Source organism: Cupressus sempervirens, chromosome 9 (assembly GCF_028749045.1).
Source record: "Cupressus sempervirens isolate cs-2001-9-10 chromosome 9, ASM2874904v1, whole genome shotgun sequence".
In the NCBI taxonomy this organism is placed as follows: Eukaryota; Viridiplantae; Streptophyta; class Pinopsida; order Cupressales; family Cupressaceae; genus Cupressus; species Cupressus sempervirens.
In genome coordinates, this window is record NC_143126.1 from 1991949 (window position 1) to 2018051 (window position 26103).

The 26103-nt window shown below is 35.7% G+C and overlaps 1 protein-coding gene across 1 annotated transcript in view; it reads left to right on the forward strand.

Annotated features, from left to right (window-relative positions):
* Positions 1 to 5924, forward strand: part of LOC149537321 (BAT2 domain protein) — a 99035-nt gene extending 93111 nt beyond the window's left edge. The window contains exon 9 of the mRNA XM_089802832.1: positions 5397 to 5924. Coding sequence (XP_089658958.1) covers positions 5397 to 5617 — 221 coding nt within the window. The 3' untranslated portion in view covers positions 5618 to 5924. The remainder of the gene's footprint in view (positions 1 to 5396) is intronic.
* Positions 5925 to 26103: the final 20179 nt, after the last annotated feature.

Genomic DNA, 26103 nt, shown 5'->3' on the forward strand with positions numbered 1-26103 from the left:
ATGTGGTTCTCTTAAGTACATGCATCAACACCTAAACAATAATGGAGAAGTCCTATATCTGTCATGTCAAATGAGAAACACAAACTCTATTTGAGCTCACCAATCAATTGTTTAGAGCTGCCAGCAATGATCAAGTCATCAACATAGACATAGACATACATACATACATACATACATACATACATACATACATACATACATATATATATATATATATATATATATATATATATATATATATAGAGTCACACACACACACATATCTACATATATGTATACACACGCACACATATATCAAATATACATACATACATATAATAGTGAATGATAGATATCAAATGGTTAAGGCCAATAGGTTATTCAAACATTTGATTTCATCGATTGGAATCTTTTGATCAAAGCTACAATCATTAACACTCCCTCTTAGCTAGGGAGAATGATTTCTATCTAAAAAAAACAACACAATGTACAATTGCATCAGGATTATGGTATGCCTAAGAATATCAACCATATGATATTCATCATACTCATATATTTTCTTGGTATTCGTATTGACATCACGTCACATGATCTCTGCCAGAGAAGATATCTGCCCATCATTTAGATGTTAGTATGGTATATACAAGAATATCATCCATATGATATTCATTGTACTTGTATCTTCCTTGGTATGTGCACTGGCATCAAGTCTCATGATGCCTACCGAGGAAAATATCTACACATGGTGTCTCCATACACTAAATCTCATAGTATACACCATGCTATATCTCAGTAACTACTAACTCAATTACATGAGATATGCACTATCATGATCTCCATGTACATCAACCAAACGATATCCATCATGATAGCAAGTTAATCTATTGTTAAGATCGTCTCCTTACAATAGTAACCAAAAGTAAACTTATTGAAAGATCGTCACCTCTCAAGAAGTTTTCGCAAGATCATATAATAACTCACATAAAATCCACCATGAATCATATTAGAGGGTGGGTCTGCCATGAATATTCCTAGAGGGTGGAACTAGGGTTTTCACCTCAAACTTTTCTCACACAGAGAAGGATGCATTAAGATACATCCTATGTAATTATTGATGTTGAGTTTCCCTCTTAGTAAGGGGTCCAATCCATAACTCCAAGCTTGTCTTCAAAAGTGTGCAAACTTCACTTCAGTTGAAGGATTTGGAGAAAATATTGGTTGTCGGATCTTCAGTGATAATGTACTCTTTACGAATAGCATTCTAGGTATTCATCTATGGTTTAGGCATTCGCATAAAGGCCTTTTAGTTTACACATATGGAACTTCATCTCATGAATCATAGTCCTTTGATTTCTACAATATCTTGACGTGGTTTACTCCCTTGGAATCAATATGATCAAGATCCTCAAAAGTCAACTCCAACATATCCTCTATCTGCTCCTCTTGTCACGAAAGCATACCTTGATTCGTAGTGACATGAGTGAACGTACTACAATGTGGATTTATCCTTAGGCTTGGGAAGATCGTATATTAACATAATGGATTCTCTTAAGTACATGTATCAACCTCTTGATCTCTTCATTCAGGGTTGCCTCTAAAGGACACAATTTAAAGTCATCATGTAAAGATTAGTGTCAAGCCATAAAAAAACATTTGCATTACATTTGCATTAGCTACAAATATATGCCACTAAAATTACTCAGTAGAGTGCTCACACTTGGACTTCTCCCTGGCAAAAACCCAGACACTGAAGGTTTCCTTAAAGATCCTCAGATTTTAAACATTTTTCACTCCGGTAAGTGGGCACAAATAAATAGGATAAATGTGTCACATCCTATCCCCACAAATACATGTTCATAACGGACTGGGCATACCCCAACAGTTCAGACAACTGATAAATGACTGTTCCAAAACCAATTCCCAGTTCCCTGTTTCCTGCAAATAGCAAGATATAGCAATTGGTTTTTGAAAATCCAAATGGTCATAAAAAATGACAGAGGAGCATCGCTACCGGTGAAAATCGAAAAATTAACAATGCCCCTCTAATCTACCAATCAGACTTGATAAGTTCATAAAGCAGAGACGGAGTGCACTGTTACTAATACAGTTCAATGTCTTCTCGATCTAGATACTGGGTTGATATAAGTACACAGAACAACAAAAAGTAGCATTGTTTATGATAAAATTAATATTTCAAGAGCCCCCCTCCAAGCTTATTCACAATCATAAACTCTTTCCTTCATACAAAACTAACAGACATCATATACTATATAGCATACCATACGTAAAGTTTTCAACTTGACAGGCTTGTCTTGCATTATAAGAAGCGCTGTGCTGCCCTCAAATTGTAATCTCTACTTTGGTTGATACATATTGCTGACAGTGAAAATAAGATCACATTCCCATGAGTGCATTTTTCTAGGGCTTGAAATCCTTCTTAATCTACCCGTTTGTAGGGAAAGACAAATCTCCTCCCAGGCTTTGCTCTGATAGCATGTTAAGTTCGAAAAGATGTCTCTGCTGTAACTGGTAATAGCACTTATTGATTTCTGTGTGTTTCAAGTTACCTTCTCAATGAATATGTATACGAGATTAAGAGACATTTCTCCCATAGAGACATGTCTCTTGTTAATATCTTAATTCACATTAGTTATCACAAATTTGTTTGTAATGATCCCATCTTTTGGCCTTCACATTCTCCAAAGTCTAAGTGGAGGATAAGAAAAAATTAAATTAATTTCTTATAAAGTCATTCAATTAAAGGTGACTTTGTATTTAATTAATTTAGCTATTTACAAGGGAGTAGCTTCTAGGATATGTATTAATTATCCTCTCGTGATTTAATTAATTATTGCCAGGAGCAATTTCTAGAGAATGCATTAATTATTGGAAGGAGGAAGCTTCTAGCTCTTGCAATTAATTAATATTTTAGTTCCTTCCAGAAGGATGAAGAAAAGGATAAATAGGGCTGAAAGTCTTATTGTTGAGCATCAGATTATTGTATCAGAGGATTATGACTTGCATTTGATAAGAGCTTGGATGTGTGAATCACACTCCTTTTTTTGGCAATAGAGGACGTTTATTCTCTGTTGTAACATTCTAGACGTCATTCCCTTAGGGTTTGGCCTTTGGAATACATCTCTTTGTAATTGATTGCAACATTTTCAGCATTAATATAATTTCAGCCTTGGTTCAGCTTTTGGGCATTTCCTGGGTGTCCATTACATTGTTCAAGGAATTATCATGATATATATATATATATATATATATATATATATATATATATATATATATATATATATATCAACAACACCAATGCTCCATGATAATAATAGTGAAGGATAGAAATCAAATGTTTGAATGGCTGATCGATAGGCCATTCAAATATTTGATTTCATTGATTGGAATCATCCAATTGAAGCTATAATCATTAACAAACCTAGCCTCCAAAAATGTCCACTCAATGTGTGATTCAGCAACAAAAGCATCCTTACAAAGTCTCCATAAATATTTCTGAAACATCAAACTCCTCTGATGCATCATCCATTTGTCAAAGCATTTATCCGCACATTCCATGCCATGCTTCACACATGCACTCTTTAAAATAGAGCTCAATACAACCATAGCTAAGCTAAACAAGGAACCTAGTCAATTAGCCATCCTCAACTGCTAAACTTGTGCTCACTATTATAGAATCAAATTCACACAAAACAACTAAGTGTAAGGTAAAACCATGTATATTAAAACTGAGTATACAAAATCATTGACTTTTTGGTGCTGAGTTTCCGAAACTTTTTTTTTTTTCATGTGACGTATAAATGGTACATACAAATTTAACAAGTGGACCTAAATAAATGAATAATTTGACTTAACACATCACTTAAGATGCACCACAAGTAAATATTTGTTCTGCATGATTATAATAATTCATTGTTGTGCAATGTGTAAAACACCCTATTCCTAACATATCATACATGCCTAGTGAAATGTTGAAACCCATTGTAGATAGTAGTTGTAGTTCTCAAATTGTTTTAGGAGGTTTGAGCATTGTAAATCCCTTAGTTGATGACCATTGGGTGAATGCTATGGTACCTAAGTTTGAGAAATAAACCGCTTCTTTTACAGAACCATGGAATTCTCGTGATGATACACCCAGCATGTGTTTGGAAAACTACAACAAAACTCTTTGGGCATGTGCGTATATAAGTACTATCATTCTGAATGTGGGAGCAATTTTAGTGGAGATCCAGTCATTCATGGTGGGGAGAGTTGGTCAAAGGCCATGTAGTCAAAGCCACTAACAATTTTCTATTGAATTTAGTCTAGTAAAAGATTTTTGTGCTAATGTAGTAGTGGGTTAGGAATTATCTGGAAGGGTTTTAATGGTCAAATTCCTCCCCTGATGGTCCAGGGCTGCAAAGTTAAATGACATAAATTAATGACAAAATGCCTCTGGTGCTTGAATGGGGTTTTCTTGACAGCATATATAATGTGATAAATTCAAGATTCATTATGCTTTTACAATATTAGCTCTATGGGGTTTCCTTGACGGCATATTTAATGCTAAAAAACCTAGATGCCTCCAAATAGGCAAAAAAGCGACCACATTCTATATTTTAAAAAAAAGGGAAAAACGGCCCACAAAACAAACTTGCGATTTTCAAGAAATTTGGACGTGAGTGGCAGAAAAATCTGGGCGTGAGTTGCAGAGAAATTGTGCCCAACAGACCATGTGAACAGCAGAGAATAACCCTTGATTTTCAGAGGATTCAATCGTGCTAGTTGCAGATAGAAGGGCACAAGTTTGCAGACTGGAAAAAAGTGCAGGAGTTACAGACAAAATGGTGAGATGTTTTGGTAAAAAACCCTAGTCAAACCAAAGGTTTTGGAAGCAAATGTGCATAAAAATAATTTCAAAAATAAAAGGCGGATAATTTCAACCAAGATGAAGAAATTATAATTATTTTTGAATTGTTTTAGAGTATTGGCTCTGATAACATATTAGGAAAATAATTGGAAAATATTTGCTTGTTATTAACAATGATCAAGAGATCAATTTATACAAGAGACTGAATGACATTTCCTTAGGAAACAATTGTAAAGAATAGAAACATTCTATTCTAGAAATAGGAAACTAAATATTAGGAACTTTCTAATATTTACAGGAGATTACAATAGATAACCATTAGATATTAAACATAGATAATAGAAACTATCTATTATCGTAATACAAAGCTGGCTCAAGTATTTACTGTATTTGTTTATTACTGTGATAGCTTGTTCAGTTTATGATTCCCGTAGCTTTTCTGTTGTTGTCTGATGTTATATATGTCATCTGTCCAGTTGTAATTTAGAAACTGTTTTTTCATGCTGTTCATCATCCATGGCTGATGGTTGTTGACTTTGTTATTTTACAGGTATATCAGATATTATTGCAGCTTTTCAGGAAGCTATTAAACATGCATCAAAAGCTGGACAAGAGGCAAGGCAGGAAATTTTGCAAGAGAGCTCCATTAAAGACAAGGCACAAACTCTTACCAGTGACATTGAGAATGATGGAAGCATAGCCATTGAAAAGATTCAGGATGGCCTTCATCATTTGGTTTATGTAGTTTTCTCAACCACGCTGAAGAATTGAAGTTTCAATTAACATATTGCTGAATTCAGCTGACCTGAATGTCTGAACTGGTAGTGATGTGCAATATTTGTAAGAAACATCATGATTAATCTTGCTCATTGTGTGATTATTTCTTTAGAAGTTTGAATGATTTGTATAAATATCATTTCATCTTATTGAACAGATTCTTTTGTACATATTCAATTGTTTGATATTGAATCTGCTCTGTAAAGGGTTATCTTTTTGGACTCGAGAACATTTCCAATTGATGCCACTATCTGCTGTCAGTTCACTCATTTTAGACATAAATCTTTTCTTTTTTATCCAATGCATTATTACATCGTGTCATTTAATATGGGTTCTGACAATCTCCTTTTGGAGCCTTGTCATAGAATTTTTCTTCATTTAGATGAATCATCAAGGAGAATAATCTAAATTTTCATATTGCTAATTTTTGTTCTTTGACAATTTTATTCTTGCATACAATTCAGGCCTAATGATGATTTCTGATCCTTGTGTTTTATGGACTTTGCTCCATGTGGACATATTTTTAAGCTTAGTTACTTCGCAAAAGGGGAGCTCGTGCCTTTCAGGTCATTATAAATTGAAACTCAGAATACATAATTTGTTAGGTATTCTTATCTGTTTTTGTATGTTACGTTATCCATGTATATGGAAGCTTGTGCCTTTTACACGTGGTGCATTTTACATAGTAGAATGCTGTGTCATTTTTCATGCAAGACGTACTGTTGGCTGTTTTTGTATGTTACGTTATCCATGTATATGGAAGCTTGTGCCTTTTACATGTGGTGCGTGTTACATAGTAGAATGCTGTGTAATTTTTCATGCAAGACAATCCATGCACTTTACTCATTTTCCCAACCAAAATGCATTCTAGCTTGGGGCTAGATGCAGTAAGACATTATTTCCTGAATTGATGTATTATGTGTTGGGTGAATATTTTGCAATCAACAGAAATTGACCAATTGCTTATATAGTTTCAGAAGCAAAGATGGAATAAACGTGCAACTCAAAGTCTCCAACATACACCACATCTTAATCGTACAAACATAGAGGATAAAAGTAGCTCAAAGACTACAAGTTATCTTCATCTTGGGTGTATAATACTGGCTTCAAACACGATAAGCAGCTTAAAGAGTATAAGATCGAGTTTGAGAATATAACATTAACTCTAGGCAGTTTTTAATAGAAATCAGCATGCATCCAAAGTGTTTGATAATATTTCTTGGATATAAGTTCTTCATTTTACACCTATATCATCAAGGGGTATTTTACTGTGAACCATATCTTTCGAATTCAGCCCCATTTATAAATCTTGGGCCCATGTCTTGTTCTCATCTCATGTAGTCAAATGATATGAATTAAAATTATTCAACCACTCTCATTAACAAAAAAAACAGTAAACTTCATCTTTATACACTTTGAACATTATAACATATATGTGTTTATAAGATATCTTAATCTTGAGTCCTTAGAAATACACAAGTCTTTTGGTAAGAAAAAACACTTTTCTTTCAGTCTCAGGCCACTCTCCATGCTCTACTTGTAATAGGTCTGTAACTTTATATTTTACTGGTTCGAAATTTACTTTCCTTTCCACTCTTTCTATTAAATTTGTATCCATTGAACCTTTCTCTATGTTCCATGGTGGTGTCTAAATGGAATAGTAATTGTAGGTTGCGGTATTTTATATTTCTCTTCACCTTATATTATTTTGATTTCCCTTGTTTCCCCGAATTTGTTCATGTAAACCAAAGTTGCAGACTTGTATAGGCTCAGCCAAATTCACCCCTACAAGTATGTTTCATGTATAATCATAATATTACTAACAATTTTTTTATATCCCTTAAATCTGTGGATGCCAAATGTCCTTATGAGTTTATTGTGGTGACCCACGAGAGTAGAAATGTAATTGGTTTGAAGTAATATATGGAATATCTCATTCCATGAATCTACGTGGAAATGTATCGATCAATTGAATTAGGTCAGTTGAACTAGGCATTTTCCAATCTACGTGGGGTACCCCATGCAACGTATATATATGGTGTACGCACAAATGAAGATGTGTCTAATGGATACTTGCTTTCTCTGTTCAAGAAGTGGCTAAATATGAGTATCGTGCATCTCTATTTGGGTGAAATAAATAAAGTGGTTCGATGTTATGCATTTGATGGTGTTTGCAACATTAGAGGCTATATTATAAGAGGCAGTTCATATCCATCAGAACTTCATCCTGTAAGTGGCAGAGGAGCTCAAGTGCAGAAGGATACTGCACCATTATTTAGATTCTTATTGCCCATTTCGACCTCTCGTTATTACTTTCAATAGGGAACTATTTCTATTTGACTGACCACCAACCACCACGATCTCAAGAATTTGGAAGCTTCTCTCCAAAGGGCACAACGCTCGTCTGCATCCAATTGTAAGCTTTCATTCAAGATCTTGATTTTTTCGTCACATGCAAATCATCCATGTATCGTGATTGATTTCTACTTGCCGAAACCTTGCTTTGCCTTCCCCATTGGAGTGATTTGTCTATATACATTCATCCATATTCAATTTGACTCTAGATCATAACTTGTTGTACTTGTCTTGGAATGCCGAGGATACCATTTAGTTTAACAAAATGGCTGGCTTGGCTCGTGTTGAGGGGTGTTATTTTATTGTTTCAAATCCCACGTCTTCATGGGAAAGGGTCCCTCCACGTATGATTTTATTTTCGGAGATAGATTCATTCTTCCAACTGAATAATCCAAGTCAAAAAAATTCTGCGAATGTAGAATCATGGTCATTGTTATTGATGATGTCCAAATGTAGATTTGAATCTCATATAAATATGAGAGGAGGAGACGTGTCTCTGTGGATATATATTTTTAACATGGATAAGTATATTTAGGAAATGATGATTACCAATAACAATAATGTATATCAGATTGAATCAATCTGCCTGAAGCTACAACTTTATCAGTCCTATGATAAGATCTAATTAAAATCTTCACTTTACATGTTATTTGTCAAACTGAGTTACATAATGCATGCTTGGAAATAAACAATGTCTGGAGACAACTTATTTTCAACACTCATCTCCAACGGATTCTTCATGTCTTCGCTTGGTAGCCCATTCTTTGTAGTCTTTTAAGTCTCAATTGTGGATGATGGCATCCGAAATGGACGTGCAACAATGATTTTAGAAGATATTTTAGGTGGGAGAAATCCATGACAAGAACCATGCAAAGATGGAGGAAAAACTTGAAAGGGTCAAAATTGATGAACTCTGAGAGAAGCTGAGATGTGAGTTTCAAAAATTGAATTCCAAGTATAAATGTAAAGGGTTTTCCATGGTTTTAGAACCTTAATTACATATTGGTCAACATTCCCTTGCAATAGTGTTTCAAAAACTTGATTGGAAGTAGAGGGGTGACTTGGTATGCAATCTAATTTTAGAATCTCGATTGCATATGGCACGTAATGATTAAACATGTTGGTTGGGTTTTAAAATCGATCTAGTGCTGAGTCATGGTGGACCCATCATCGAGTTCTAAGAACCTAATAACAATTGAGATGCAGGACACATGTAAGTCAGGTGTCAAAGTGTGATCTACAAGTATGTAGTGCGAAAATACATCAACATTTTTAATGCAAGGTAAGCTTGCAACCAAGGTTCAAAACATTTATTGTATTTTGTTAATGCAAACAAGAAGGGTTTAGTACTCGGATTACATCTTTGTTAGCGTAAGGATATCTTGTGCAGTTGGGTTTTAGAAACCTAATTGTACATGAGATGCAGTGGGATGATGGTGCACAACTTTTAGTTGGGGTTTAGAAACCTGGCTTCATTATATCAATACAAAGTCAAGTGTAGCATGCCATCATGTTTCAAAAATCTGATTGCATGTGAGCAATGCAATAGTATGACTCATAGTGTCAGGGTTAAACCAAACTTTGCAAGTGCCAAAGATTTTCTAAATCCTAGAACGCAATTTGTGAAATGGAAAGAATAAGATGATCACCCAAACGAACAAAGTTTCCCAGTGTGGAGAACAAAAAATTATTGATCTTAAGACTGATTAAACTCAGATTAATTGCCCCTTGCTTCATCTCACTTCAACTAGTGCTTTGGTTGGTTAGGCAATCAAAAGAACTATGTAATAAATAAAATAAATCAAGTAAGACAAATACATACAAGAAATTGAAATAACCATAATTGTTAACAAATAATGATATTTTGACTATTGAAAATTAAAGTGCAAACTACAAAAAACTACTATAGAAACTTGTGAGTTCACTACTTCAAACACCACTATAGGTGAAGGATAACTTCGCGAGTGCAGGATGTCAATGCGTCACATGTTTGCTTGGTACAAAGAGGGCAAGGAAGAGATCCAAAAACTAAGATGTGTAGAATAAAGCACATTGATAACAAAAAATACTAGAATCAATTTAACTATGCAAGTGACAAAGAAAAATAACAAAGGACGGTAGAAATACGTACAACCCAAAGAAAACCAAAGAGATATTGATGGGACACCCTAGATGCTTCTCGCTTTGATGAATTTGCACACACGAAAACAAGGAAAATAGTTGTTGGCTATATACGAGCTTTCTGTAGTCAAACCCTTGTTTTGGTGTTTCCTCCTCCACAGATAATGAAATAGGTAATTGGTGATACATAACTAAAATAGACAACAATGAGTAAAAACAAATGACAAAAGTGTGATAAAAACAATGACATGCTTAATGAAATACAAGGGTGGGAGGATGCAAGACACCACTTCAAAACCTCAAAGCGAGTACGACACCATGCTATGAGGATGGAGGAATCAAACATAAGTTGTTCCAATACAATAAGAAAACTAAAGTAGGACATCAGTCATAGAGCTCAAACACGTATACATAAGTGAAATGTAGCTAAGAAAGAGTGATGATGACCAAAAAAAACCTAGACAATGGGATTATAATGCAAATGGGTCAAATCTTGGTGTCAATGGGTGTTGATAAGATGCATTACATTGACTTTTGGTAGTTGACCCTTCAATGACTCATTGCACATATGTAGATTTGTAGGCGTGTGTGTCTCACTAATATCTCCATGACACACAAATATCCTAAGCAAGCCACACTGCATGACCAATAAACTATGACAATGACAACAAGGTTAGGTGGAGGCTTGCATGGAATTTTGTGTTTTAACTAAGGTGGGGACATCGCGTAATGGTAAATTACACAAGGGTGTTACATTTTGGCCCAACTTTAGCAAGCATATCATAATAGCAAATGTGAGTTAAAGTAAAATAAACTTACCAGACTTACTTGAGACTCTTTCATATGCATAAGGGTGTAGTCACATGTAGGGGGCTTCCTTAAAAAATTCAGTAGGTACTCTAGAGATTTTTTAGGATTATTTTAAAATGAGAGATCCCATGAATTTTGTAGTGGAGTTATTCTTAAAAAGTTAAGTCCCATAATTTATGGAAGCATGTGGTCTTATGATTTTTTAAAATTTTAACATATTTAATTCACTTACTAAATAAATAAACATGTTAAAAAAATTTATTGATAAAAATTAGAAATTGGTATATGATTGATAGTGACACAAGAAACGCTTGAGCTATTGGGGAAATTTCTAGCCCCCCACCTTTTCCACTCGCTTAAATTTGCACCCTAAAAAGTAGGTGCTACTATTTTTGAGGAGAAGATTCCAATTAATCCCTCGGCAAACTATTTTTTGGTTTCATGGGACCACCAACTCCATAGAAATAGATCCTACGTCCTTGCTCATGGGACCGCACCCTAAGGATGCCCTTAACAAGAAAGCCTTGATGTGTTGCTAAATCGACCCAAGACACAAGTTGACAATGAGCATGCTAGATGATGAAGACAAATTGTTAGAAAAATACCATCAATAGTACATGGGTATGGGTAGCAAGTAGTGTTGTACTAAATAGCACTTAGATAAGGCAATTTTGATAGTGCACCAATGTGAGACACAAAAGCTAGATAGTTGCATAATAGGGTAGTTTTAGATGTGCATCAATACAAGTAGAAAGAAGCTAAATAGTCACATGATACGGTGGCTTTAGACATGTAGTAAAAGCTAGATAGTTTGTGTGCCACTTGATCACACCACCATGATTAGTGAATGCTAAACGATTGTATAATAGGGTGAGAGATTTGATTAGGCACAACAAAAGTAGTTAGTAAATAATTTTATTTTAAAATTCCAAAAAATGGTGTAGAGTAGAGACAATGAGACAATTAGATGACAAGATGTAACAAATATAATAACCCCTCTTTAGAATAGACCATGCTACTTAGAGGGGAGCACAAAATATTCTAAGGAGAGATAAAGTCATTTTGGCATGTCACATATGTTATGTATCCATGGAATGTCACCTCATAACATGTGACACATAATATACACAACATCCAAATAGAGATAGGGGATCCAATGAGTCAGTGTTAGAACCCAAAAGATGGATAAGTTGTATTTATGATATAAACCCTCTCAGGGGTATTTCATTTGGATGAATTAGTTCAGATTTGAAGAAGAGCACACAAAGACATAAAAATAAACATTTAGATCAACATGGAAGTGAAGCCATAATGTCTCCAACACTTTGCATTGTCTCTATAAGTTGAAAAGAAAAAGTACCAAAAACAAAAGAATAAGATGACAAATAATAGGTGTATAACAACCAAGCCTTTATTTTTTAGTACCACTAAAGTACAAGGGTCCTTTAGAGGGGGAAAACATTAATAGATAAGGACCAAGGAACACAAACAAGCACACTCTAATGTACATATGTAGAAGCAAGAATTACTTTCAATAAACATTGACCAACAAAGTAATCATCCTCCTAATCTTGATTATATGAGAAGGGAGCTTGAGACTGCAATGGTATTATAGAAGCCCCATGCACCCCATCAACAACCAAATTCAAGGATGGGGCTAATTTAATGACATTATTTAAGTTGTCAATTGAGACACAAGAGATTGTGTGGAGATCACTGCCAATGTCAAAAATATGCTCAAGAGAATCAAGCACAAATGATTCATAGGTCATAGGTGACTCATGTTGAGTTAAAGTTGAAGGTGTTAGCATTAAGCAACATTGAGAGTAGGGGGTGAATCAGTGTTGCAACACCTTCACACCAATTTATAAATTTGAAACTTAACAATAAACATTTGCATAAAGCAATACAATAAAGTAAACTATAAGGTAATAAAGAACTCATAACACCATAATTTGTTTATGAAGAAACCTTGGCCAAGGGAAAACCTCGACGGGGATGACACCCACAACTATACTAATATAAAAATGCTCTGTTAGAAGTTTTGACCCTGTTAGGATTCATTACATACATTTAGTACACTAGTCATTACTAGAGGTCTCAACCCTGTTAGGAGTTGTACTACAAATAAAAAGCTCACTGTTTAATGAGGAGTCATTCTCCACTAACAAATATAGTAATTACAATACCAAAAATAACTATATTGACATCACATTACTTGATTAGACTGCAATGTAGCTCACATATGATTTGCTCCAAAATCAAGGCTTGCATATAACCGTCAGAATATCAATATATCATTAATACCCATGCTTGCATACGAAATCCAACTTTCCTTTATGCCTTGCTCAATTAATTATTCAGTCGACTAGCATAATGTCTTCACAAAACATGTGACACTATCTCCAAAAATAAGTATCAAGCAATGCTATCGAAGGGTTGACATCTAGGATTCCATCCCTTCAATGCCAAGTAATCAAATTGGCAAAATAATTCATTTCCTTAGGCCAAATTGTCTAATATTCAAGAATTGCTCTTAGATAATTGTACACTACAAATTTAGCCTTTTCAAACCAAAACATGTGCAAAATAATATCTCAATGCAGGGGACCTTATCTAAAGTATATATAAACCTTATATTGCTAAATTCCAAAATTATGGCTATGTATTATCAATATCCTATGCTCGTTGATCAAACTCTCATATTATACATTGTCTTCATGCATTATACTTAGGCATTTTTATTGAATGCTTACGACGAAAATTGATCATTAGGTCAAGAAACCTTACCAATTGATCGTGTTTCCATCAATGACACCATTAATACCTTTAGTATTGATCACTTGCCAACAATCTCCCCCTTGGGCATTAATGACAACACTTAGCGAAAAATGACCAAGTGTCAATGTCAAATCAAAGCTTGCTCAAAAATATCTAAATGTACTTGCTCTAAGCAATACTCCTCCTTTATACTATACTATATAACTCCTCATTTTAAACCATGCTACTCCCACATTGGCCTCAATGGAAAAGTCGTGATACAAAATGCTACGAACAAGTCAAATTTTTGATCAATCATACAGTAAACAAATCTTAATACATCTACAAAATTTACGTTCAAGACTTCAAAATTCGTGTCCCATGAATTCTTCAAGATCTCTGCTTCCTGAATCTGCCCACACAAGGCATAAGATGCTATATTAGTTGCTCCGAAATCTGGAGGGTTGAGTAAAGCAGATGATTGTTTGGATGATTTCAATGGTCCTAATTCTTTATGCATTATTTCCATCTTAGGAGTCAACAAACTTCTTAGAAGTGCAAATCTCTAAATTTCCTTGTCCTTTTCTCTCTATAAGATATTTATCTTTCCTATAGCCTTTTCTCTCTATAAGATATTTATCTTTCCTGTAGCCTTTCTTACAATTGTGTCAAATCAGTAATAGTCTATTTAGACCTAAAAAATGACTAATATCTTATCTAAGATTTCTTCTTCTTTTATACATTTATCTACATCATTTACATTTCTGGATGACCTTGTATAATGAATATACATTTCCCTCCCTTCATCAATACATGCCTTTATATCCTTAATGTGCTCATCTATCAACTTAACATCATTTATAGTAGAAGCACATACCTTATTGAACTTTCAGCTTTGAAGTCTGTCAAAAATTGCCTAAAGGAAAAATTCACCCAGGAACTAAGAACTCAAACACAAGCACAACTGTAGACTAGAAAGAGAAGAGTATGATCAGAATGATGATATATTCATTCAATATGCATTTTGAAAGTACACTAGGAGTGCCTGTATATAAAGGCCTTTGAGATACATCTAGACTGCCTTGTAATCAGCTACATGATATGTCAACAACTAGGCACATGTCCAACATATATGGGTTATCCTCCATTAAGCACATAAGTAAGTGCGGTGACGAGAGGATAAGCCTACAAGGGTGTGACACGCAAATTAGTGTTGTAGACACCATGTGCTAAAATAGAGTTGCATACTCCTATGTTGTCAACATGACAACTCAAAAAGGTGCACAAAATCCTAAGTGTTTCATAAATAAAATAATAAAATAATTTATTAACCTAAGTAAACTTAAGTAAGTGTAAATAGTGAATACTTATTTGCACCAACACTCCCCCCCTTAAGTGCAACTTAGGGGAATACCCTTAAGCTTACAAAAACTAGGATGAAGTGTAGGATGGGTCCCGACTACTAGGCCATGTTAGGTACCCATGTACATAATGAAAATGCAATCTCTCATAAAGCAGAGAAAGAGGGAAAACCTCATGGGAAAAACCTTCTCCCAAAAAGAGAGATAAATATGGATGCATGGATGGATGGAGTAATCAAGACCGCCCCATTACAACATACATCTAGTATATACATAAGAGAAGAAGGAGAAGAACTACAACCTCATAATAGGAAAAAGTCCACCCCATAAGAAAGAAGAGGAAGAGAGACAAGGTAGTCCCCCCCCTCCACCCCCAAAAGAAGAATGCTTGTCAGTGAAAGCTGCTCTTATGAAGAAGTTGGTCCAAGAGTGCTGAATGATGTTCCTCCCCTTAGGAAGAAACAAAGGAAAAGGTAAAATCCTGAAGATGTATGCTACCCCTGAAACCTACTCAAGTATCCTTGTGTTGATGCTGATGTTTGCCCCTTCCAACTGTGCCAAAAAGAACGAATACAGACCTGGCAAGGATGTCTGTTGAACCTGTTCCAATGAACCATCTGTCTCCTCAACTGTCAAAAAGATCTTCTCCAATTGTTGTACATAAGGATCCACAATCACGCCAACTTGTAAAGATTGATCATGTAGAGAATGGACATGAGGGTCAAAGTGAGCCCTCACAACAACTGTAGAAGGATCACCTTCATTGAAGAAAAGATGTAAGTCCTCAAGGTTGTCTCCCAAGTCAACTGAAGCTGGAGTTGGAAGACAAGATGTACCATGATGTGCTAGACCTTTCACTATGGCAATGTAAGCATGTGGACTAGACTGATGATGTGACCTCTCACTGCAACTGTTGATAGAACCCCATGTGTCTGAATCTGTTGAAGCACTATCGTTGGTGTCACTATCAATTTTCACTGTGTATGAAGTGCGGAGAGGATTAGAGGATAAGTTGGGTGAACTTTTCTCGTGAGTATCTAGATCCATAAGTCTATAAGCTTTACCATTATCTTCATAACCAATGAAGGTACAAGGCCTAGGTACCGGTGCCTTGCATCCCCTGAAAGATAGGTTAGCCCATGTCGGACAATCGAAGACTCTGAAGTGACTCACAACCAGTTTTCTACCACACCATGCCTCAAAAGGAGTCTTCCCATCTAAGGCATTATAAGGAGACCCGTTAAGTATGTGAGTAGCATTGTTAATGGCTTCAACTTCAAGTGTAGGATCAAGAGACTTGACCTTTATCATGCAACTTGCCATGATTTTGAGAGTCTTAATCCTCATAGCTGCAACATCTGTCTTGTGTGGACTGAATGCTGGTGGATTCTGAAGATCAATCCCCTCAATTCTACAAAAGTCCTTAAGTCTTCTATTTACATATTTGTTCTCATTGTCCACCCTTAGTACCTTGATGGCTTTCCTTGACTTGTGTTCAACATGAGTCTTGAAGTCTTGAAGCTTATGAACCACTTCACTCTTGTGATGAAGGAAGTAGACCCAAGTGAATCTCGAAAAGTCATCAAAAAATGTGAGGATGTAGTGGCCTTGGCTAATTGAAGTCACGGCAAATGGTCCTACTAAAACCATGTGTGAACCAATTGAAGAACAATTGGAGCTCGTGAAGACTTCCCTTTATCATACTTCTCTTCGAGATGCATATCCATTGAACATGATGAACACTCTCCCTTAGAAAAGTTGATATTATGTAGACCTTTGACCATGTGTTTTGAGAAAAGTTGCTGAAGATGGTAGAAGTCAAGGTAACCAAACCACTCATGCCATAAAGTGATTTGTAAAGTAGAGTGAGTCAACAAGGCTTGAGAAGGAGACTTAGGCACAAAGTGGGAGAAGGAATAAAGCCTCTTGTCATCATTGAATTTCCCCATTGCAACCAATGAATCATCTTTAAGACTTTCGCACCATCACTGAATCTGGAGGGAACTCAACTTTATGACCATCTCCAAGGTGAGTGATTTGGTAAACTGATAGGAGATTGGAGCTAAAGTTTGGAACGTAGAGAACATCCTTGAATTCCCCATTTTTCATTTCCACATGTCCTTTTCCTTCAACTTCCATTTTAGTATCATCTCCCATGAAGATGTGTGGTACCTTTGATGGCTTCAATGAAGGAAAGTCTCCCTTTGAAGAACCCATATGATAAGAGGCACTTGAGTCAAGTATTCATTCTAAAGAAGAACTTGTGTTTGCCATAACTGCTTGACCTTTACCCTTTGAAGGGGTTGGAATTGAATCCTTGGAAGTACCTGGCACTTGAATTATGTTCTTCTTGAGTAGGTTTTCTAACTCATCGATTCTTTTAGTCTTTTAGTGATGCTCGTCATGATTTGACTTTTTGCAGTATGCACAAAAAAGTTTCCTTCTTTTCATTACTTCCTTTCTTGTTTGAAGAAGAACTGCCTTGTTGTGAGGAGGATTATTGTGTCTTAAATTGTGTTTTCTGCTTCCACTGCTTCTCCTTGTTGTTGCTTTTCCCCCCTTGACTTGATTGGTACTCATCACTAGCCACCAAGTTGTAGAGCCGGGATCTAACAGCCCAGTTCTGCAAACAAATTTTTTTCTCTATTGGGTGCCAAAAGGGCAAATTTTTTTTTTATAATTTTGATGAAAAATTACAGAGAGAAATGACAGATTCGAATTAAAATTAAATTACAGATCTACAAAAAATGACCATACCCAAACTGCAAATCGGGGCCTCTAGGTTTCGATTTGCAAAAGATTTTTGCCTCACGGTCGACTTTGGGCCAAGATAGCCGAGTTTATGGTAGATTTTCACTGATTCAACATTTCGAATGCAATGGCAAGGTTAAATCTAGCTTTAGACGCTCCCAATTTCTGCAGTACTCTAAATTCAGGCTGAGGTGTTGAAGCATCAAGTGGTCTCAAATGGCTATGTGATGAGAAAATCTCCAAGTTCTGATGCCATGTAAGAATTTTTCTAAGGGAAAAATTCACCTAGGAACTAAGAACTCAAACACAAGCACAACTGTAGACCAGAAAGAGAGAGTATGATCATAATGACAATATATTCATTCAAAATGCATTGTGAAAGTACACTAGGAGTGCCTGTATATAAAGGCCTCTGAGATACATCTAGAATGCCTCGTAATCAGCTACATGATATGTCAACAACTAGGCACATGTCCACCAGATATGGGTTATCCTCCATTAAGCACGAAAGTAAGTGCGGTGATGAGAGGATAAGCCAAGGGTGTGACATGCAAATCTGTGTTGTAGACACCATGTGCTAAAATAGAGTTGTGTACTCCTGTGTTGTCAAGATGACAACTCAAAAAGGTGCAGAAACTCCTAAGTGTCTCACAAAATAAAATAATGCATTAACCTAATTAAACTTAAGTAAGTGTAAATAGTGAATACTTATTTACACCAACAAAGTCCTTCTCTACCTTATCTTTGGTTGCTTGCTAAAATGATGAAAAGTGAGCATCGAATTCATTAAGTAATGAATCCAAATAAACTACAACATCATTACCTTCAAATGCTATTGGAATAGATAGTACTTTGTTTACTTTTCCCAAGTCTCAACTAAGTACTCTTTCCTTCTCAGACATATTTTTATATATTTATTTTTCCTTAGCAAGGACCATCATGGGTATCTTCTTTGGTGAATCCTCATCATAGGACTCTAAGTCTTCTTCCTTGTCCATACTAGCAACTAGTGCTTTGATCAAATCACTTGCCAACAATGTTGCTTCCCTTGATGTAGTAGGAGTCTCATTAATACTTTCTACTTTTCTCATTGTCATCTCTGAACTCATAGAAATGTTATCCTTATTAGTAGGATGAACAAGACTAATTATTACTTGTGGAGAATGAAGTTTTGATGGAGTGGTGCTCTACTCGACTAGATGAATGGTGACTAACGAAGGTTCACCTTCATTTATCACCCTTTCAAACTCCACTTTTGTCATAATTCCATCCTTTTCTTTCTTCTCCTTCTCCTAGTCCTTATTTTCAATCATTTCTTTTGCTTCATCTTGATTTTCAAACATAATCTCATGTATTTCATTGTTAGAGATTAAATTGCCCATGAAGTCTAATTTTTCTTTCTCCTTTTCCTCCTGTGCGGGATCTAATGAAATAGGTATTCCAGGACAAAGAAATCAAACTATTGAATGTAGTGCTAAAAAACTTATTGACATACTTTGCTTCCTCTAATGGATTAATTGTCTACTCCTTGTTTGTTGTGCCTTTTCCTTTAGGCACAAATACACTTTTATAATCAATCTCATCAAGTAATTTTGAAATTGCTTTCTTAGTTTCCTCGGACATTTATTCATACAATCCTACCTTAATCTTTATTATTCTCATCTTAGTCCTTATCTTGATTATGGCTTTGTTCAAACTGTTCTAATTCATTTCTTCTACTTTCACTAGTATACAAATATTATCCAATGCCTTCTTCCTTATCCTTTGATCTTCTTCAAGTATTAATTGTCTTCTCATGTGTACTTTTTTCATAAAGTTCATCCGGTATACCACTCTTAAGTTCTAACAAGTTTCTCTTAACAAAAAAAATCTAATAACTGAATCTTCCAGGAATTTATGATCTTATTCCTCGTACCTTCTATAATACTTTTTCAACTAATTATTTTTACCTTCCTTTTCAATTCTACTTGTGATCTTCATCTTAGGTTTCCACTTCTTCTTTTCATCCTCTTTCATTTCTTCTTGTGTTGGCTACTCAATTGCCATTGGTTTATCCTTCTCCTTTTTTACTGCCTTAGTCTTTGTGACCTTAGATTTATTTGGACTAGGCCCTTGAGCTTTGTAGGTTTACTAGGTTTTTCTATCTTTACTGGTGGTGTAATGTAATGTCCCCATCTTTTTAGCATCTTAGTGGAGTTCTTAGCCTTTACATTCTCCAAAGGTTAAGTGAAGAAATAAGAAGAAATTGATTAAATTAATTTCTTATAAAGTCATTAAAAAAATTAAAATTAAAAGGTGACTTTATATTTAATTAATTTAATTTTCTAGAAGCATGATTAATTATTGTATTACAAGGGAGAAGCTTCTAGAGAGTGCATTTTCTAGAAATACAATTAATTATTGTATTGGAAAGGGGGAAGCTTCTAGAGAACGTAATTAAATAATATTGTATTTCCTTCTAGAAGGGTGAAGGAAAAAAATAACTAGAGGGGAGAGCTTCATTGTTAATCATTTGATTATTGTGAATTGCATTTGATATAAACTTGGGAGAAGAAACTAAGGTTTCTAATTTCGATCGGCCATTGGAGAATGTCAACTCTTTAGTGTTGCAACCATTTGAGGTGGTTAAATATCCATTGAATTTGGTATTCAAGAGAGCTTCATTTTGGAGCTCTATTTATGCTTAAATTGGAGAATACATTTTGGTTGCTACAATACGCATGCACGATGTCGCGCTACAATATTTATGTTTGATTCATTTCCATTCTTGGGCATCACTATTATCAGATTCCTCTTGCAACTATTATTAGTTAGCATTGTAATTTTTAGGCATATGATTTTGTTGTGATAATTCACAATTACATTTTGGCATTACTATAGTCATTATTGTAAGCCCATAGAAACATTATACATGAGAATGAATTGAATAAAGGAGATACGTGTTGCATACCATTTGTTTGACAAAATATCCATCTAATAGCACATATGATCCACATAATAGTTGTAAGTTAATTGTTTGTCAAAATGTCAGTTGGTTCTAGGTATGCATTCCATATCTAGTTTCCATGTATATGCATTGAACATACCAAAAGAACTGCACTTGCATATTAGTTCATTGTAAGAGGCATTGTAATACCATTTGAGAACATTCTAAATGTCTTGGCATTGAAAGGCAACATACAAGTTTTTGACAATATTCCTTGAGTTAAAATTAGTTAGTTTGGGCAAGGGATATTACATTGGTATTAGAGTCAGGTTCCTACCAACCTAAGGGTTTAGTAATCACAAGCCATATGTGGTTGGCTCTCACAAAATTTTCACTATTAGGCAAGCTTTGGCACCATGGGTGACAGGCAAGAGTGTGGCCTACCAAGAGACAATAGGAATGAGGATCATGAAACAAGGGAGTTTTTCAGAGCAATGGTTACACGACAAGAGCGAATGTCTCAAGCTTTGCGGGCACTCACCACCATGGTTGAGCACATTAACCCACAAGAGTGACATAATTTGGAACAAGGGGATAACAAGAGTGTAGTGGGATCACCTAGAACTCATAGAACTCTTTCTAGAACATTAGACAGGCCCATACGTCCTACTTTTGTTAGAGAGGAACCAGTACAGGAACCAATAGAGGAAGTTGAGGATGAGACATTTGTAGATATCCTTATGGCTGCAAATGATAAATGGGAATAATTGGCACCACAGGTTCGTGAGAGGATGACCTTTGAACGCTTTGTAAATCAGAGGAGAGAACATTACAGGTCACTCAGACAGGTGAGGAGGCCTAGGGGTCAAAAGAGTGAGTTGAAGAGGGCGACAGGCAAGCTTACTATGCCCACATTTGATGGGAGTGGTAAGATGACAGCTCAAGCTTGGATTCATAAGCTTGAGACATTCTTGGCACTGAGGGAAATGATAGAGGTTGAAGCTATGAAATATGCCACTTTGCATTTGGAGGGACTAGCACATGATTGGTGGTACCATGGTATGGTAACACTTCAACATAATCAGGTAACAGAGTACTAGGACTTCATGGATAGGTTGGTTGAAAGATTTGACAAGAAAGATCTAGAGGTTTACTTTCAGGAATTAGCACAACTAAAACAAACAGGCAACTTGGAGCATTTCATTGGTGAATTTCAGCAATTGGCATTCATGGTGCCAAACATTTCAGAGCATAGATTGATAGTTCTTTTCATTGAGGGCCTATCTAAACCATTGAGAGGTTGGATGGAGGCATTTGATCTCATTTATTTATAGGAAGCTGTGAAAAAGGCAAGAAGTATGGAGCATGTAGTCCCAACAAACAAATTTTTGTCCAAAGGAGCATCTTCTAGTAATGATAACAAACCATTTTATAAAAAACCAGAGAGGACTAATTTTAAAAATGATTCTAAAGATAAAACTCAAATACTTTTTGATAGGGAAACATTAAATGATTTGAGGAAGAAAAAATTATGTTTCTATTGTAAGGGACCCTATCATGCAAACCATGACTGTCCTCTTAGACCAAAGGGAAAAATTAATAGAATTATGTGGCATACTATGAGTAATCAGAATTAGATAATTTAGATCAAGAGTTTAATATAGAGGAAATAGATGGTGAAAAAAAGGAAGACAAGGCTGAAAACTTGTTTAAAATGGAGTCCACAGATGGGGAAGAAGAGAGGCAACTTAGTGAAGCTCGTCTCACTAGTATTAAGCAGGAAGGATCATTTCAAATGAGAGGAGTACTTGCTGGACAATGAGTTATAACTTTGGTTGATATCAGTGCCACTCATAATTTTATTGATGCTAGGTTGGTGGAGAAGTGTGGCATACAAACAAAGAAGTTTGGGGGAATTAGAGTGAGGGCAGTTGATGGCTATGTCCTCAATTGTGATTGTAAGATCACTGGACTCCCATTGGAAATTAATAATTATGTCTTTAAGGCAAATTTTTATGTTGTGCCTATGGGAGATACATATATAGTCCTTGGGATGAGTTGGTTACATGATATTGATGAGTTCACTCTGTAAGAATTTTCCTTAGGGCAAAATCACCCAAGATCAAGGAGCTCAAGCACAAGCATAGAATGGACCAACAAAGTATGATTAGAATAACAATATGAAATTGTATTCATGTAATGTCATGTACATACACACTAGGAGTGCCTATATATAAAGGCCTCTAAGATGCATCTAGAATGTCTCTAGAATGAGCTAGGAGATAAGCATTACAACTAAGCATACAACCACCGGAAGTGGATTATCCTCCATTGTGCATGATATACGTGCATCAATGAGAGGATAAGTATGACAAGGTGTATCTCATATAGAGATGTTTTAGACACCATGTGCTTAAATTAGATGCTAACTCCTGTGTTGTAGACACCATGTGCATAAATTAGAGTGCTAACTCATGTGTTGTCAACAAGACAACTCATAAGAGTATGCATACTCCTAGGTTTCAAACTAATAAATAATAAAATAATGCATTTACCTCAGTAAACTTAAATAAAGTGTAAATAGTGAATACTTATTTACACCAACACACCCCTTAAGTGTAACTTAGGGAAATGCACTTAAGCTTACACAAGCTAGTATGAAAATGCATGATAGGTCCTAGCTGCTAAGTCATCTTAGGTACCCTTGTACAAAAGCAATGCAATCTCTCATAAAGTGGAGAAAGGGGGAAAACTTCATGGGAAAAACTCTCCCCCAAAAAGAGAGATGAAAAGACAAGATGCATGGATGGATGTTATAATTAAGACCCACCATGCTGCCCAAGAAGAAGTAGAAAGGAGACAAGGTAGTCCCCCCGCCCCCCCCCCCCCACCAAATGTAGAATGTCAATAAGTGATAGTTGCTCTAATGTAGAAGCTAATCCATGACTGCTAAATAATGTTCTCCCCTTTGGAAGAAACAATATCATAGGTACATATGAGATGCTTCCCCAATGTGTAGAAAGAATCCCAAAGATGAATGGTGTCTCTGAAGCTCACTCAATGGGCCCTGTATCGATACTGACTGTCGCCCCTTCCAATACTACTGAAAAGAAAAATGACAGATCTAGCAAGGATAGATGTAGAACGTATTCCAAAGAACCATGTGTCTCCTCAAATGATAAAGAGACCTCCTGCAACTGCTATACATAAGGATCCACAATCATATCAACTTGGTAAGACTAATCATGTAGAGAATGGACAAGAGAGTCAGAGTGAGCCCTCGTAATAGCTAAAGAAGGATCTTCTTCATCAAAGAGAAGTTGTATATCATCTATAATGTCTCCCAAATCTGCTATGTGTGATTCCACAAACAAACCTGAAATGTTTGTGAAGAAGTCATCCCTTGATGCTGGAACTGGAAGATGAGGTGTACTTGCCTATGTTGGATTACGTGGACCTATCATTGTAGCAATGTATGCATGTGGAATGTGCTAATGTTGTGACCTCTTCCTGTATCTGTCAATAGGATCCCACATACCTGAATCTATTGAATCACTATCACTATTGTCACTATCAGTTTCCACAATGTATGAAGTATGGAGAGGACTAGAGGATAAGCTTGGTGAACATTCCTCTCTATGAAAATCTCATGAGTCTCAGGATCCATAAGTCTATATGCCTCAACACTATCTTCATATCCAATGAAAGTACAAGGCCTTGGTGGTGGTGCCCTACATTCTCTAGAAGATATGTTTGCCCATGTTGGACAACCAAAAACTCTAAAGTGTTTTGCAACTAGTTTTCTACCACACCATGCCTCAAAAGGAGTTTTTCCATCTAAGACATAATAAGGAGACCTATTAAGTATGTGATTGGCACTACTTATAGCTTCGACTTCAAGTGATGGATCAAGAGACTTGGCTTGAATCATGCAACTTGTCATTGACTTAAGAGTTCTAATCCTCATCGCTGCAACATTTTTCTTTTGTGGACTGAATGCTATCGGATTCTAAAGATGAATACCCTCAAGTTCACAAAAGTCTCTAAGTCTTGAGTTCAAATATCTACTTTCTTTGTCCATGCAAAGAACCTTGATGGCTTTCCTTGATTGCTTTTCAACATGACTCTTAAAGGCTAGAAACTTATCAAACACTGCATTCTTGTGATTAAGAAAGTAGACCCATGTGTAGCATGAAAAATCATCAATGAAAATGAGGATGTAGCAACCCTGGGTAACTGATGTCACTGCAAAAGGACCTAGTAGAATCAACTCAAGAACAACTGATGCTCTCAAAGACTTCCCTTTGTCATACTTTTCTTCTAGATGCATATCCATTGAACAAGTTGAACATTCACCCTTAGAAAAGTTGATCGTGGGTAGACCTTTGACCATATTGTTTGAGCTAAGTTGATGAAGATAACAGAAGGCAAGATGTCCATACTATTCATGCCATAATTTACTTTGTGGTTGAGATTGTCTCAACAAGGCATGTGAAGGAGACTCGGGCACAAAGTGGGAGAAGGAATAAAGCCTTTTGTCATGATTGACTTTACCCACTAAAACCAATGAATCATCTTTAAAATTGCACACCATTATTGAATTAGGAAGGAACTCAACTTTATTGCCATCTCCATAGTGAGTGATTTGGTAAATTGAAAGGAGATTAGAGCTAAGGTTAGGAATGTAGAGAACATCTTTGAATTCTCCATTTTCCATCTCAACTTGTCCTTTCCCTTCAACTTCCATTTTTGTATCATCCCCTACAAAGATGTGAGGTACCTTAGATTGCTTCAATGAAGAAAAGTACCCTTTTGAAGAACCCATATGATATGAGGCACCTAAGTCAAGAATCCATTCCCCTGAAGAACTTGGACTGGCCATAAGTGCTTGCCCTTTTTCCTTTGAAGTGGATGGAGTTGAATCCTTGGAAGCATTTGGCACATTGATTTTTTTCTTCTTAAGTAAGTTTTCCAACTCATTGATTCTCTTAGTCTTGCAATGATGCTCATCATGATTTGGTTTCTTGCAATATGCACAAAATAGTTTATCCTTCTTATCATTGTTTCCCTTCTTTTTGGAAGAAGAATTGCCTTGCTATGAGGAGGAAGATTGTTGTGTCTTTGATTGTGATTTTTGCTTCCACTACTTTTTCTTGTTGTTGGTAGAAATTTTTCCACTTTGATTTGATTGGTTCTCATTAGTAACCACCAATGCTTTGGTCTTTGATGACTTGAGAATTCCCATATCTATCAACTTGGATTGTTCCAACATCAACATTTTCACAAATGCATCAAATGAAGGCTTAGTGAAGGCACTTTGCATGGTCAACCTATGAGTGTTGTAACTCAAAATAAAAGATGCATACTTTGAAGGTAGCCTCTTCAAGATGTGATGA